At 40.1% G+C, this 17,215-nt stretch overlaps 2 protein-coding genes across 5 annotated transcripts in view; one reads left to right on the top strand and one right to left on the bottom strand.

The window, feature by feature from the left end:
• Window positions 1-17,215, top strand: part of Shrm (shroom) — a 168,936-nt gene that overhangs the window by 47,030 nt on the left and 104,691 nt on the right. The gene's annotated exons all lie outside the window — the stretch shown is intronic.
• LOC147657324 (uncharacterized) overlaps window positions 1-17,215 on the bottom strand; it is a 231,195-nt gene that overhangs the window by 168,728 nt on the left and 45,252 nt on the right. For both annotated transcript variants that reach the window (XM_086909904.1, XM_086909900.1), the window contains exon 2: window positions 6,405-6,474. In XM_086909904.1, the coding sequence (XP_086766030.1) occupies window positions 6,405-6,474 (70 nt within the window). The remainder of the gene's footprint in view (window positions 1-6,404; window positions 6,475-17,215) is intronic.

Below are 17,215 nucleotides of genomic sequence, written 5' to 3'. Positions count from 1 at the left end.
CTCCTTCTCCGCCTCTGTCTCGTGCCGTGTTCACTTTTCGAACAATTGATCGATCGCGTTGTTACGACGATCGAACGGTTTATCGGAGATTATATGGCGTGAAACGATTAGCGGGGAAAATTACCGGTACGTGTGGAAAACTGGTTATCGAAAACTCGCGAGCGTCGTTTTATCAACGCATCTCCCGATTCATTCCGGTGTTTCGCGAAACGTTGCGCGAAAAGTTCAATGTCCTAGCTGCTATTTCGAACGCGATATTCATATTCGTCGTTCCTCGCTCGTGATGATAATGGAAAAAAAAAAAAAAAAGAAGGGAAAGACGAGCGTTGCCGTAAAATCGAAGAAACGCGATAAACGCTTATTTCACGGAGTGTTCGAACGACGGCGGTACGCGAACGGAACGTTACGATTTCTCTCTTTTGTCAACGCTTCGTCTCCTTCGATGCGAAATTTAAACGGAGTTTCTTTCCGATCAATCAATCAATAACGCCGTTTTTAATCATTTCAGAAACTCTGAAAAGTTGGAGTCTAAAATTCCTCTGAAATTCAATTTTCTTTGCTTTCAAATTTTTGAATACGAATCTTTTAATGCTCTTTACAAAAAAGTTTAAAGCCATTTAAGACTCGAGATTTTTAATCCTACTTCGATTGGTAATTTTCGCGCGAGGTGAAAGTAGTAGAAGGTAGGATCCACGGAAGTCGGTTCCCTCGGACGAGTCGTCACGTGTCCGCGCAACAGCTACGTAAAAAAAAAAAAAAAAAAAAACGAAATAAGAGACGAAATAATCGGCGAACGAATCGTGCATCGCGTTTCCATTCAAAAGGTAGGGGCTTGAATCATTCTATCGGCGCGTCTCTCCCAACGTCGCGTCAAATATCGATGCAATAACGCGGTAAAGTAGAGAGAGAGACAGAGAGAGAGAGAGAGAGAGAGCAACCGATAACGCGTTCTAACGGTGCAAAATCTTTCCGGTTGCTCGGGCCGCGGGTCGCGGAATAGGCGAATAAAACGATCCGGTGGCCACAAAACGGTGATCTCTGATTTCTCACGTTACACCGCAGCCTCGAACGATGTTCTCGTTTCCTCTCCACCACCCGCTCGAGGATGGACGCAACCGAGACGAAGCCGTGCACCTATATCCCTGTACGCCGATTTATCCGTACGTAAGTAGCCGGTGAAGGGAGAAGGGTGCGCTCCCTCCATCGTAATCTCGCGTTGCTATTCGCATAACCGGGTAACCTGCCCGACAGTTCCGTTCTGTGAACGTGTGCAACAACGCGCATACGTGCGTCTCCTTGTGTCATCCGCGAACATTCTGACGCGCGCGTGCCTTCCTGTTCTCGCTTCACTCCCGATTCCGACCAACATTCGCAGCTTTCGAGAGTCGGGCCGCTTGCTTCGCCAACCGATTTATCCATGATTTATTACGAGTTGCCGCGATCTGTGTACAGATTTATAGGTAAGATTTATTAAACGGTCGGCGCAATATCGGATCGATAATTCGAAAGTCGTCCAAGCAATTTAACGATTTAATAGAATCCGTCGGATAGAACGAACTCGGTGAAACGAACGCGAATTCGTTCGAGTACGTTGTCATCGTCGTAATTAAACGCTGACGTAGGTTGATGTTATCGAGCCGCGAGGGATTAACGTTCGACTCTTCATCTTCAGATATTTCGTTTTCGCGTCTATCGAGCGTTGAAACGGCAGTGACAAAGTTTCAACTGCCTCCTCTCGTCGATTTCGAAATAATCTCGAATTTCCGATTCAACGAAACAGAGATGGTCAAAAATATTTGCTTCGAGTAAAATCGTTCGATCTTGGAACGCTGGACGGATTAGGAAACCGTCTCGTACGCATTTTCGCGAGAAACGCGAGCATACGCGTAGTAATAAAGCGATAGTCTCGTGGCCGGCCTGACAATGACCTCGTTGTCCATCGTTGACGAGCCGCTCAACTGTCGATGGCGAATAAAAGAAACGTGTAAACGAGTGTTATCGTCACTAGTACGGTATCGGCGCACTTGCAACCCCTTTCGACGACACGGAGCAGCGAAGCCATGCACTCTCGGATCTAGTTAGCGAGCGTCTTTCCACGGCTTAGCCGTTCTGGAACGCGTTGCGCGACAACGCGACAACCTAATCCGCGGTATACATACACGAATAAATTAGCGAACGATTACGCGCCGATCTATCGTTCGCGATGATCGACATTAATCGAGGATCCTGTCGTTTCGCGTCAAAATTTACCAATGTATTGCTTGTTCGAGTTACGTATTCGTACGTATATATACGTGTCGTTCGTATCGAGAGAAGAGAAGAAGGAAAGAAAGAACGAAAGAGGAGCAAGTAGAAACGAAATGTACGAAATAACGTTATTCGCGAATGATCCTCGTCCACCATCGGTTCGATCACCGATATCGAACAACGCGTTTGAAATTTCTCTTTTCGAAATTCGATTACGCGTGTGTCGATCGTTTCCTTACGCGACGCGATATCACGGGTGAGCAAGCGGTATGCGCGTCAGCCACACGCCAGCCTCGTTGCTCGCCGATTTTTCCCCTCCTCCCTCGTCGTTCCGAGACCGGCCGATGCGAGACACGCGCCGTCGCCACGCGGAATAAATTATACGCGTTTAAAACCTGTATCGTGGCGTAATTCCTGGCTAAAGCTAAAATTATCTCTTTCTCCCGTGTTCTCTCCCTTTCTCGCGGTGGACGTTGGCAAAAACAAACGTTTCTTGCGCGAGCAACCGGGTATATCGAGCTGCCGTCAAGTGCTCGCCGCTCGGCTGACGTCATCCCCGGCCAACATAGTACATTCGCGTCGATCGAACCAGCTTTTATAATCGTTCGCGTTTGATTAATATCCCGGCCGAACCGCGAGTTCACGGACACCCACGTTGAATTCGGTTTGAAACGCGAATATCCATGTATATTTACGAGATTCACGAGATACTTGTGTTTTCCCTTACATAATAAAATCCAACCTTTTCGTCGCTTCGTTCCAATTTTTTTTATAAATTATTCTCGATTTATTTACGATATTTCCTTTATTCTTTTATAACGTTCGAATCCTGTTCGTCGGCAATTTTCTTTTCTTTTTTTTTTTCCTCCCCTCCAAGATAATCGGTAAAGCGATAAAGTATGGTTGCGCGGTAACGAAATGAGAAGAGGAAAAGAAAAGGAAGAAAAAAAAGAAGATCGTAACGAGTGCAAATTGAAAGTTCAATTTTCGCGAAATTAGCCAAGATGTTAAATGGCGGGACGGCGTGGATTCAAACGACCGGACGCGCTTTCAGAGTTGCGAATCTGGTTTTTCCTCTCTCCCGACAGGACGTATTAGCAACCGTCAGCAATTACGCGAGTCCTCGTAACGCGGATCGGCGCGAATGCCTCCCTCTCTCTCTCTCTCTCGTCTCTCGTCGAGAGTAAATCGGCGAGGAGTCAATGGCCGGCACGTTCGTAAACTTGAGGCGAAAAGTGGCGACGATACCGGCACCACGCTTCCAAAGATAAACGTGCGAATCTTGTTCCACGACGGGATTTAAACGAATGCAAATTTTCCCGTGTGGACATCGCTGTCGTTTTCCAAACGTGTCCCGCGAATCTCGTTCATAATTACAGGATTAACTCGCCTTTTTCCCCACTTCTCGTGGAATGTCTTCCGCGTATATTTCGCGTACGCACACGCCTATACTTTTCCTTCCCCTCCCCTCTCGTCCTGTGATAAATAAATCTCTATATTCGTTTTTCACGACGGATTACGCGACGGATTCTCCTTATTTATCTCCTCGTTTCTCGAAGCGTCTCGATTTCTCTCGTGCACCATGTTGAGACGTAAAAAATTGAAATTTGACATATTCCCATAGAGAAACAATTGTTAAGATTGTACGATGTGTACAGTTTCGATGTGTATATGCAACGAATAAAATAAATAATCTTTTACGAGATTCGAATAAAAGAAAAAGAAGAGGGGAGGATAGAATTATTTACAGCTGTAAATAAGAGAAACGAAAGAGCACGAAAGCAACTGTTCATGCAAATGGGCGCAGATACGAGAGAACACGGGGTCCTCGTCGGTGGTTCACGGTGGTATCGGCGTATCATCGTTATTTGTACATGGTCGCGTTCGGCCGACACAATCGCGTTCGTACCGTTATTTAACATTATACGGAACGATGGTTGAAAGAGCGGAGGAGAGCGGCAGAATACATCGGGCAGAATCACCTACACGTCCACGTCCCAAATGCATGTCAGAAGCGCGAGCGTCACGTTATCGGTCATATCCATCTGGGTTGTAGGACACGGACGATTCCCGTGTCGATTCTCGCTACGTTCTGCTCGCCACGCGCTTCGAACGCGTGAACGATCGTCAACGCTGTTGGGTCACGGCTTGGATCGATCCCACGGTCACCCCAGATTTCTCCTACCGCGAGAAGACTCGTTCGCGACGTCCAACCGTGTGACGCACGGTGCACGTAAATATGGCGGCGAAGAATGTAGCCTGGAGAAGCGTGATTCCGGTATGGCGAACGCTAAGTCGCCTCGTAGAGCAATTTTATATCTCTTTTACGCGATCGAATCGCGTCACGTACGCGTAAATCGATCATTTGCTTAGGATAATCATAGCTTGGGAACTATCGGATAGAAATTTAGAAATTATATACCTTTAATTATTTCGAATCAATTTCGATCACGCTTCGTGATGTTATTCCTCGAAAGAGTCGAACGTACGAATTTTAGATTCATCGTTGCGTGTGTATTTTATCACGAATCGAGTTGCTCTCTCTCTCTCTCTCTCTCTCTCTCTCTCTCTCTCTCTCTCTCTCTCTCTTTTTTCCGAGAGAAGTTTTAGATCGACGCGATGCCGACATTCGATTACGACCGGTTACTTTATGACATCCGTCAATGTACACATCGCGGTCGTTGATGTTCAATGCCGTGGTATCATTGTCCGGATAACTGGTCAGCGGACATTCCAATTTATCGGATCGTAGAGGGACGACGATACCAACAGCTGGTCTCGACATTTGCCGGAATATGCGCACTTATAAAACCGATGAATGCATCGATCTTATTCCTTCGCTGATTCCTTCGATTCCAACGATATTCCTCGATATTTAATTTTTTTTTCTTTTTTGTTTAAAACTTACTCGCGTTAATACTTGATTATTTGTATTAATATCTATCTCGCACGATTTTAACCAATTGATTAACATAACACTGGTAACGATTAATACGTATATAACGGAGATCGAATCTGCGAGACAAAACGGATCCAGCTGGTTGGTGACATTTCAAATTCACCTTTCCTCGTCTCTCTCTCTCTCTCTCTCTCTCTCTCTCTCTCTCTTTCTCATCTTTTTTCTCTAAGAAAGAAAAGATGCGCGTGGCTATCGGGGTGGCTCTTACCGATCGTTGTTGAGCGATTACGTAAGTGCCGCGAATACGAATGGAACAGCTTCCAAGGCCGGTCCCGGAGAAACACGATCGTTAAACCTTCCAAGGTGGTATTTTGTGTGCCAGCCTGTCCGGTTGGCCTCTGATCCTGCGGTGCTTCCAACGAAAGTTAATACTCCAACGCGCCTACCTTCGTGAGAATGCTACATCAATGAATGCATTTAATTTTCATTCTCACACCAAATCCAGTTTCTCTTCCCCCCCCCCCCCCCCCCTCCAACAATTCTTTTCCAACGCAACTATATCTTATAACAGACGCGGGTAATAATTCCATTCCGAATTATCTTTGATAATTTCTCATCCCCTTTTTTCGATCGAGTCGAGAGCATTGATACACGATCGACCGCACGATCCATTCTTTACGTAATTTTTATTCCATGCGATTCTCGCCCTCTTTTCAAATCAATTTCTCTATCGAATCTCGATCGGATCGCCAATTAAACTATCGATACGAGTATTCGTCGATAACGATTTGTCCCTGGCACCGATCACACGCGCGATTCCACGAATTTCACGAGTAAACCGGCGACACGGACGAGAAAAAACGAGAATAAATGTGACGTTTTATGCGATTTTGCGTTTTGAAATACCAATCTCAAAAAAAGATCGGAATATTTCTTATACCATCTATCATATTATCGATTAAAGTATGTACATTAAATTTAATCGCTCAAAAAGTAATAAAAATATAAAAAAGGAAAAATTTATGCTTATAATTTTAAGAATTGAAACGAAAATATTATCCATTACTTATATCTAAATTTTCTACGTATGAAAAATATAAATGCACTCGCAGCTAATTAAATATTATTATTTTTTATATATATAATATAATTGTATATATATATTTGATATTTATAGATATTTTTCAAATATCTATGTTAAATATATTCTAATTCAAATTAACGAATGGAAGGAGAAACTTAAATACATGCAACTCACCATTAGATGCGAAGAATATGTAGTGCCATCGATGTTGTGATGAAATGCCCATCCAGAAAATGGAAAATATCTGTAAAAATACAAATTCTTATAAGTATTATAAATATAATGATAGAGAATTTCACAGAAACAGTAATTCTAGTCTATTCTAGTCAAAAAAAAACGAATGACATTTTTGTATTATAATCGAACAAGCACTGATTCTAATTTCGCGGATATCTATTATAATTAAATTATAATAAATAAATAGAACTGTTATAACTTAAATTACAAAAAAATACTATTAAGAAGAAAACACTGCTTAATATATACATATAAATGATCGAAAAAAATGTGTATTGATAGTAGAAATGTAATGATAGTAGAAAAAAAGAAAAAAAATAATGTTAAATAATGTAAAAATGTAATATTATGTATTATATAATATGTACCTCACGCATAATACGAACGTTTAATCGTCGCAAACTTCGAAAACGAAATGACACTCCGCGATTCGACGTATCGAATTACAAATTGGAGTGGGAGAACAGTCAACGATTCGAGCATGACACGAACCAACGCCAACCGTCAATTTCTCGAAGATACTCGAAGAAATGTTTTTCAGTTCCTTGGACTTCGAGTGTAAAATCAAAACAAATGTAGAAATAACAACGCACAAGTTGAACGTACGAATGACGCATTTAGAAAAGAAACGTGTATATATGAAAATATGTACGAATATGTATATACGAAATACGATATATGTGAATAGATTGTATTAATCCAACTACTTCTATATCGAGTGGGTAAAAAGAGATGGAAAGAAAATTTATAGTAATTACGTTTTTATTACAATAAATAAAATCTTACCATATCTATGTCAAAGTTGTCGAATTATCTCTCAATTGTCATGGTATATGTAGAAACTACACTTTCAAACTCATTCTGCTCACAGTCAAATGATAATCTCTCACAAAGATGTTCATATTGGTATAATAGTGATTAAACAAACATATATTAATAAAACACGTTTTAATAATCTATAATGTAAACTTAATAACCGTAATACAATATAAATTTCACGTAATTACGCACTTCAACCGGTGAAACGTGACCTATCACCACAATTTTCAACTGTAGACTGATGACATGCGCACTATGATGCGCACTGATTCGTCTCGGCGTTAGACCCTAGCTATTTTCTGATTGGCTAGAGCGGTATAGTTCTTTGTTTTATCCGCGCGAAAATTAAAATAAAATACATTATATTTTAACTGTAGATTTTTATATACCGCTTTATTATAAAAATATTCTGATTAAAAATATTATTTTAGATAGATTATTAGAATTAATTTAATATATAATTTAATATATTATATATAATTCAAATTAGAAAAATTGAAATAATACTGAAAAATAATTGAAATAACGTTGAACGTTTAAAATAAAAATTGATCAAATCTGAAAAAAAGGTCTTGTGTCAAAAGATAATTATTTATTTATTATTCTTGTCACGAGTAAGAGAAGAAAATAAAGTTCGTTGCATTGAATGCTTTAAAAATAATAATTTATTTATAGGTTAAGGATGCAATAACTGGAAAAAGTTAAGACTTATTGTACTCAAAATTACCGTACGAATCAACTGTCTCAGTAGTTACCTAAGTCTGTGAGACAATGTCTAGAGTCTATACGAGAATGATCAAATCGACAAATATAGATTTCTATTCTTTGCCATAAAATATTTTAATTTATGTGTTATTTAATTTTATATAATAAAATTAAGTTTTAATTCCAACCATTATTAAGATAACTATAATTGTTTCTATATATTGAATTAATATAACGAAAAAATCGTTGAGTAAAATCGTTGAAAAGAATTTCATAAAACAGGCGCGTGATTTCGTTCCTTCGCGAAGAGAATCTCTCGATGCGTGGATTATCTGGAAGAATAGGCGGATGTACTATATGCATATCTCATTATTGGGAAAAGAGAAAGTGATGGCAAAATGGAGACGTCGCGATCGCGGAATAAAGATCGTATAGATCCGCTCGAATTTATTTTTAAAAATAACAATGAATTTTGAAAAATTCATCATACCGTAACTTTCTTCGATTCTCGTCGAAATTAAAATTAAAAGTATTAAAATTAATTTAAACTTCTTATATGTAAATAAATTTATATGATAATAAATGTAATAATTATTATAAATATTTGGAAATTTCTACTATAAATAAATAAATTTTATTCACAGTTCTAACACAAATGACAAAGTAATATTGTCATTTTCCAGTCAAATAAATCCGCTCATCACGACTCGATTGAAACTCGTTCACTTTCACAGAATGTACCTTTATTTAGATGACTTTAATTTCTGTTAAACGTATTGCGTTCAACAATCATTTTTATACTCGATATTTTACTTAATTCATGCTGCTTCAATTTTCTTATGTTATACGATTTATGTTATATAATAAACATGATACGAAAACGAAGCGTGGAAATGACGATTATTACGTTCGAGCACAACAGGAGCGTAACTGCGTTTAATAAGTCTAATGAAAAGGAAATTGACACAGGAAACGTCGAATTGTCAGAACTGGCCGTATCCTCGAAACTTTGTGACAACTAGTTCTCTCCTTCAGTTGAGAAATGCAAAACCAAGAAATGCAAATAAATTTTGCACCACTTTTCTCGTTATTAATAACTTACTAGAAAAACTCACTTTAACTTATTCATATATAAAGAAAGATTTGAAAATTATAATCGTAATGTCGGGAAACACGTAACGATTGTATAAATGGATTAAACGATACGGTTTTAAACGAAATTTTCGAATCAAATATAATATGTTAAAATTATAATTGAAATTAAAAAGAGGCATATCGATTAATATTCATATTGTAAAAATATTATAATTATTATTTAACTTTTCCAATAAATTTCGATGGAAAAAGTTTACGATAATCTAAAAAGACATGGTATAGGCTCGATATGACAAGCTAATCACCATCGTTCGAATATTTTCGTAAGCCTCTTTTATCGCAATTTTGAATATTTTACAAGTATATATATGAAAATTATCGGACTCGCTCCAAATTTTACATATATTATCCCCACGTTTTATAGCAGTCATAAAATTATCTTCAAAACGCAAATCTAACATGCATATTTTTATGGTTTAAAGCATCGATATACTTTCGTATGCCACAAGTGTATATTCATCGGACTCGATGGTATCGTGGCACGCACTATAATTTATTCAAGCGCATAGAAATATCGCTTAGGTTTCTCCGCCATGTTGCAATCTTAGAAACACCTGCTTTCATCCCCATAATTATCGTCGATGCAACTTCTCTCCCCAACGCCTTTCGACTCGTAGCAATATTCATGTAGGACGCGTGCACAAGCTCTTTGAAGTAGATGCGTCATCAACTACGAAGGGGGACCAACGACTAACGCGCGAAGACAAATGAAGTTTTCCATTCTGTAAATGGCGGCAAGTGGTTCGAAGAGGCGGTCATTAGATGACTTTGTTCGACGGCAAGGTTACATTGAATGAAAATTACACCCTTGTTCCATCGATTCAACCATTTTACATGGTCATGGACGATGATCGGATCCGTTTAAAACAATTTCGAAACAGAACACGAGCAAAATTTATTTATTGAGATACGACGAGACAAGTTGTACGCGTACCGAACTATTACGATAAATTGCATCGTCTCGCGAAGACAAAGGAAGAACGTGGCAGGTACGCATCGAAGATGTCCAAGAATTCGATCCAAGGTTTAATGCGTTTATCGATCGATAAGGCCATCAAGATTTCATTACGGAGTTCATTCCACTAAAGCGAAAAATAAATAAATAAATAAATAAATCACTTCGATGATTATAATGGTTAACGTTTAAATATGCCTTTACGATTTATAAATTATTTCGTTCCTTAAAAGGCATCGATCATTTCCCACGTTCTTTTAATGCGCGCCAATATTTTACAAGCATGCCTCTTTTCCTTTTGCGCATCGAATAAAACTGATACAAGATCGGACAAGAAATATTTTATTTACGAAGAAAACGGATCGAAGAAGGGAATAGTGAACTGATCGAATTGCCAAAGACATCGAAAATTTGTCGTTCGATTGTCTCTCGATAAATCAAAGTATAATATAAATGATATATTAAGATATTCCAAATATAAGTATCTTGAATAAATATCTTTCGTAATATTTTTTCTCGATTTTCACTCGCAAAAAAACAACACTTCTGGATGGATGAATAAAATGTTTATCTTTACAAAACCTGGAAAAGTGAAACAAGAAACGATAGCATCCTCTATACCCTCCTGTGTATCTCGTGAATCATTCGCGACGCGCATTAAAACGCTTAAGAGCAACATTCTAAATTGGCGTGCACGCGTGCGAAACACTGGTACGCGTACATTGCGAGGATTTGTGAAGCAGGTACGCGGCGAGGCGCGTATCTCCGCGTAGAAATGGTAAGCCGCATAGCAACCAGTTTCGTCAAACCTTCTCTCCCGAGTCTTATCCCGATCTTTGATTCGCGGTTGAGACAATGACCTCGCGATCCAAATTGCGAAACGGCTTTCAAAGTAAATCGGTGCAACGCAAGGGGTTTCCTTTCATCTTGTTGACGATCGGTGTTAAGTAGAACGAATTTTGTAAAATCGTTCTCGGAATAATTTACCTTTTCCAATCAAAGTGTTTCAAATAGCGTTCCAATTATCGCGCTTGTTAAACATATCGCATCGCGTCCTTCGTAACAGTTCGTAAATATATTATTCGCCAACTTTTCGATTTCGATCTTGCAATTCTCTCTATTTATTAAACTCGATCAAATTGAGAATTTCTCAACGCTCGCGAAACTCGTTTCACCTTCGTTCTCTGATCGATGCGTCGCAAAATTTCCTCCGTGGGTGTTCGCCACACCGTTACGGCCAATTTACTTTCACGAGCGATTATTACATAACGATCGTTCGCCAGGCGACCCTTGAACCTCCTCCTCCTCCACCGTGGGCGCATCATCGCGACCCAACCATCTCCTTTTAAAAATTCACGCGAGCCAAGAAGCGAGATCGATACGAGCGATGCGTGGGCGATCTCAGGCCATGATGGCCCATTTATTTACGACTGCGTGCACGTATCGCGTATTCTCGTATTCTCGATATCGATCATTAACGCGAGGCACGCCGAGCATTTTCGGCCCACGGACGTTCGTGCGCGATGCCGAGAATTATACGCCCAATTATTTACAGCTGCCAATTAAGCGAGGACGGACAATTGCCGCCAATTAAAATGTTTCGTCCCGAATCGTTGACCGACGCGAAGGGAGCACGCGTCGACGTCGTCAAGGTCCATTCCACATGGGAAAAAGAAGAGGAGCCATCGACTACGTGATCCTACAAACAATCGTTTTCGCGAAACAAGTTGGAAGAAAGACAATTTTATTCGCGTATCTTTCGCGTGAATAAATAGATTATTATATAGTTGGAAACCACTTATCCGTAATCAACGTGGAAAACATAGGTAATTAAAATATGCGAGAATTCGAATATCTTACGTTCGTTAAAAATTTATCGAAACGAAATATTTACTCGACGAATCGAATTTTCTAAAAATTAATCGAAGTTCATTCATACAGCGGGGATGAAACGGACGAGTAGTTGACAATTCCAAGATAACAATTCACGAATCGTACATATTCCGTGTCGTTTCGGTTTCTCGGCTCCCTCGTTCGATCGTACGTAAGATACGAAGAGAAACGGAGAACGGAGACCGGACTGGAAATAGCCAAGCGTTCGAAATTTCTCAAGAAAGAAATTTCCACACGCGCAACCGAATTCCCGCCGTTCAAAGATCAATCGTATCTAACCCGAATTACATCGAATTAGATTTCTCGATTTCGAAAGTCACGACCAGTGATCGTTGGAGTCAAAACCGTAAATCTTCCTAAGGTTCTACGATTTTTTCACGGCGATCGTTCGGATTACGCTCGGATCAGAGGGAAAAGAGCGTTGTAGGCAAGCGTCCAGTAGGCGAGCTCCCGTGTTGTTCGCAGTTGGTGTTGTCGGCGAGCGAAGGAAACGCGTCCGCGGTGCGAGATGGAAAGGTGAGAGATCGTTAGGCGAGCAACGATCGATGGGAAAAGAGACGTATAATTTGGAATGGTATGTAAACGGTATGTAAACAAGCGGTCGGCGATTTATCTGTGTGGTGGTGCGTGCTCAAGGTTTATCATTCGTAAGAATGCGGATCGAAAGGATAAAGTATCGGTTTGGAATATTGATTTTTAAGAAGGAGCGAAGGTCCAATTAGGAAGATCGTGTTCCTCGTAATACTCGGATGGAATAATGAGAAGATAGAAGGGAAGGATGATGGTGAAGTTACACGGTTAATACCGGTTAAATCCGTGTGGAAGCTTGGTGGAACACTTTGTGTTAAAGTTGAATCGTTTCTCCGATGATTATATGGTAAATCCCCTCGAGCTTCTAATGAACGCATTTGCATACCTGCAAAGGTATTCCCCCGCTCGTGGAAGGGGGGAAGGTCGAGCTATTCGGCAGGATCTCGTAGAGGCACGAAACGGGATCAACCGAGGAAGAGGAGAGATTCGTTGTGCTCCTCGGTCTTCGATACCTTCGACGATTATTTTTAGTGAACGCGTGGGCATAAATGAGCGCATAAAAATGCGCATACCTGCCAGCTCGATTCGCGTTTGACTTTGGATCAACCGAGATTGTCGAGAGAGGGAGCACTCTGGTTCGCGAGAGGGAGAAAGACAGACAGACAGACAGAGAGAGAGAGGGAGAGAGAGAGAGAGAGAGAAAGTCGACGTAAAGGTGGACGAAAGAAGGGACGCGTGGTCGGTTGGATCAAGAGCGAAAGAGAGGAAGAGAGGCTACGTAGAGGCTTGCGGGTATATAAGAGTCGGCCGACACGTTGGCGCCACCGAAGTATTTTATGCACGCCAGATGAGAGTACTCGTCTCGGATCTGACACTGAACTCGCTCCACGACCCACGCGGGAGTACGATCCACTCACTTTCGAGTCGAGCTATCGAATCGGAACCCTTCGCTTTCCTCCCTCCGTTTCGCTCTTCGGATACATCCTCGGATTACGCAAGCGTGCCATGTGTGTACGTATACGTATGTGGAGATGCGCTTACGACAATGGTGAAACCTTATTTTCGTTCGTCCTAGCCACTTCGGACGAAATAGGTTAAAACGCCGCGTTGCTCGCCGCGTATAAATGGATTATTACGTTCGATTACGAATAACGAGAATCGAGAACGAACCAATTTTCTAATTTCCAACCTAGTCGCTATTTTTCCGGTAACGAAGCATCGTCGGCCGGAACGCATCTGGCGTGGCCACGCTCGAAATCCAAGATTCTGAGTCACGTACTAGACGATCCTTTATTTAAATGAAATGGGGCTCGTGAAAGGTGATGGCGAGCGTACGAGCGCAGTTTCCGGCTCGCTAGGATGCCTCCGTGCTGAATCATTCGCTCGCCGTGATTTAAGACGACTGGTCATCCAGTCACCGCGATTGTTCGCCACAGTGCAATCTATATTATCGTCGCGGAGAGCTCCTATTCTCCGCGAATCTTTATTGTTCGCACCACGATACGCTTTTGTCCACGTCACGAACGCGGTTATCCCAACTTGCTACCGACGATGCCTCTATATCCAGACGTTCCAGACCGTCGTTCGTCCTTCGCGTGATTCCGAACAATTTGTTCCTTTTTCCGCGACAAAGTGCCAACTTCGTTCGCGATCGATCTTTCTCTTCTTCTTCGTTCTTTTTTTTTTTTTTTTCTTTTTATCGTTCTTGAAACTTTGTAACGTTTAAATACCTTTGATCGAGATTCCTCGATCAAAAACGTGTTTATCGAGCTAAAGGATGAATCATTTTTCTTCGGTGTATAGGCGCTATATACGTTTAAATATAGGATTTATTAATTTACTTATCGAAAGCAGAAAATATCGATCGTCGAAACGCGTAATAAAATCGATACATGTTTGACGTATTAAAAGCTGAATAATCAACCTCGATATAGTCCCCAGTTTCTTTAAATATAGATCGAAATTAAATATAGATCGAAAAAATCGCATCCCTGCTCCATTTTTACGATTACTTTTAATAATAATACGTAGAGGTAACAAGAAACGCGCGATTACAATGTATCGTTCCAAAGATCCAAGAATAAACGTTGTAGCAAACGTATAGGCCAAATATCGGACAAATGCCCGAGTTTTTCAACGTTCAACCGTCAACCGTCAATTACGCTAATTGTCACTTATCTCCGCCTATAACGTCTCGCAGCGTGATTAACACGCCCGGTTAAATCGAGAGAAGATTCATTTTCTCGATTTTCCACGCAAAATCTATCCGCATGCATCTTTTTCTCGTAAAGTAAAATTCACCTATCGATCCTCGAATGCTCACCAGCCAGACTTTATAACCGATATTTACGTGAATGGGAGGCAAAGTTTACGATAAACGTGTAATCACGCAATGACCAATTGGCCATGCTAGTTTTTCGATACAAAGAAACACCTATATAACGTGTCTAACCTTAGAGAACCTACGATCGGATGTTTCGCCATAATTATATATATATTGTATATTGCTATTACAAGTTGATCGCGCTTGCTTTGGCACGCGTGTGCGACGATTATTCAAATTTTATATCCTTAATAAATATCTCGGGTAAAATAGTTGATATTTTTTCTGGGATCCGTACATTCGACGCTTTTTTCAACTTTTAACCTCGAATATGCAAGAATTTTTGCGCGGGGAATGCACATCTTTCGATTTGATTTCAACAGATCGAGCTAACGGCGATAAAAAAATATTTGTCCCTTTTCGATTCTTCTCGTAATGTACACGTATGCAAAGATTTTAAGATGTTAGAGAAAAAAAGGAAGATTGCGACGAGAAGCGAAGCAAGTGGGCATCCGGTCACGCTATACGCTGCTAGTTGGCTTGGTCGAGGGGAGGTGGCGAAGGTCGTTTCTTGACATTCTTGGTCGCGTCTTCTTCCCGAGTTCAATCTAGTCCCGGCATGAGTCTGGGTTCGTTGATCCACCTTCGAACAAGTGTAACAGTTTTTCATCTCGAGTCGCACCATTGTGAAGATTGCCCGATCAAAAAACTGGCCGATCTTTCTCGGAATTCTTCATCTCTTCTTCTTTCATCCTCTTTTCCTTTCGTTTTTCCGTTTTTTTTTTCTTTTTTTCGTTTTCTTTTACTTCGAACTGCGTTAATAAACTACTTTGCCAAAGCATTCCGAAACTTGTTCATTATTCGTCGACTGATGAAACTGATAAAGTGTAAGATTTATAACTACGAAATTGTTTTTTTTTTTTTTTTCTTTATCAATTCAAAGATATTCTCAAAGAAACCGAAAAAACGATAATAGCGCTCGATCGATATTTCTCTATTTCTCACTTGGCGCGTTTTTTATTTAATCTATTTCTAAAATGAATCATTTTCGCGTTCCGATCGGATGAAGTAATCGGCACATACGATAAAACGATATATCTCGATAATAACGAAACTCTTGGAATGGCAATTTTAATAAAAGCAGCCTCGATAAAAGGCTTTCGATGCTTCCAAGTCTCGTTACCGAATCAACTTAATAATCTCGATTATTTTTCTCATTTTGTTCCAGGTACGTTGAGAATCTCTTCCAACCAGTTTAGACTCGATTAGACTGCCAGTTTCCATATCGAATCGGGTAACGTATTTATAACGCGTCCTCTCGTCTCTAAAAACGAAAAGAATTCAATTAACGGAACGGTTCTTTCGCTGATAACGATCGATTATCCTTATCGAATCGTCCTAACCAGTCGGATCGAACGATTAATAACTTGTCTCTCTGTCGGAACATGATTCAAAACTTTCACTGTCACGACTCTCTGCTGTCAAATTATCATTCTTCGTCCATTTTTCCATTTTTCTCTTTTTCATAATGTCATAATGCTCCACCTTCGTGCTTGTCGATTTTTTGCCACTCCGAATATCGAAATCCTGATTATCATCCTTCGTTCCTATTCAAGCGCGACAAAATCGATTAAATTCGTGTTTGCTTCTCGAAGAAGAAACGAAGACGGTCGAAATTCCGCATCGATCGATCTTACGAATCTTCGATCGTCGAAATTCATCCAAAGATCAAATTTACACGCCGTTATATTATACGATTTCTATTTTTTTTTTTTTTGAACATTTTTCACACAATCCACAAACGAAACATTAACAACGATTCTCCTGTCCAAAAATATTTTCTATTTTCTGTTTTTATTCTCTTGTTTGCACAAGAAAAGGAATATTTCGAGAAAATGCGAAGAATCAAATTCCTCTTTCGAATCCCTTTTCGCGTTTCGTCGTGGGAACGAGTAAATCGCGATTTCACGCTCGATCTTCCCCCCCCCCCCTGTCCCTCCCGATCACCTTACGAGATCGATCAGTTTTTTTTTTTCTTTTTTCGATTTAATCATTCGTGATCGAGGACAACCACGGATCCATCCCGAACGAGAAAAGGATTAATTCGATATAAATAGGTTTAAAAGAATCGGTGGGATAAATCGAATTATCCGTTCGGATGAATTGATTCGAATTAGCGAGATTATGATAACTTCGCCTTAATATTGCTAGAATTACGAATATATACAATAGCCAACTTTTTTCATAATCGTTCTATATTTTGTAGTTTCAAATTTTCCTTTGTTCGATTTTTACGGTTCCTCGTTTAAGCGCACAATTTATGCTCTTTTTATCTAAATATTTCATATTTTTTGTACAATCGTTTTC

The sequence above is a fragment of the Apis florea genome, unplaced genomic scaffold, assembly GCF_048593485.1.
Source record: "Apis florea isolate Af1SG1 unplaced genomic scaffold, ASM4859348v1 contig_3170_pilon, whole genome shotgun sequence".
Classification (NCBI taxonomy): Eukaryota; Metazoa; Arthropoda; class Insecta; order Hymenoptera; family Apidae; genus Apis; species Apis florea.
The sequence above is the reverse complement of the archived record's forward strand: the minus strand, read 5'-3'. Positions and strand labels throughout refer to the sequence as shown.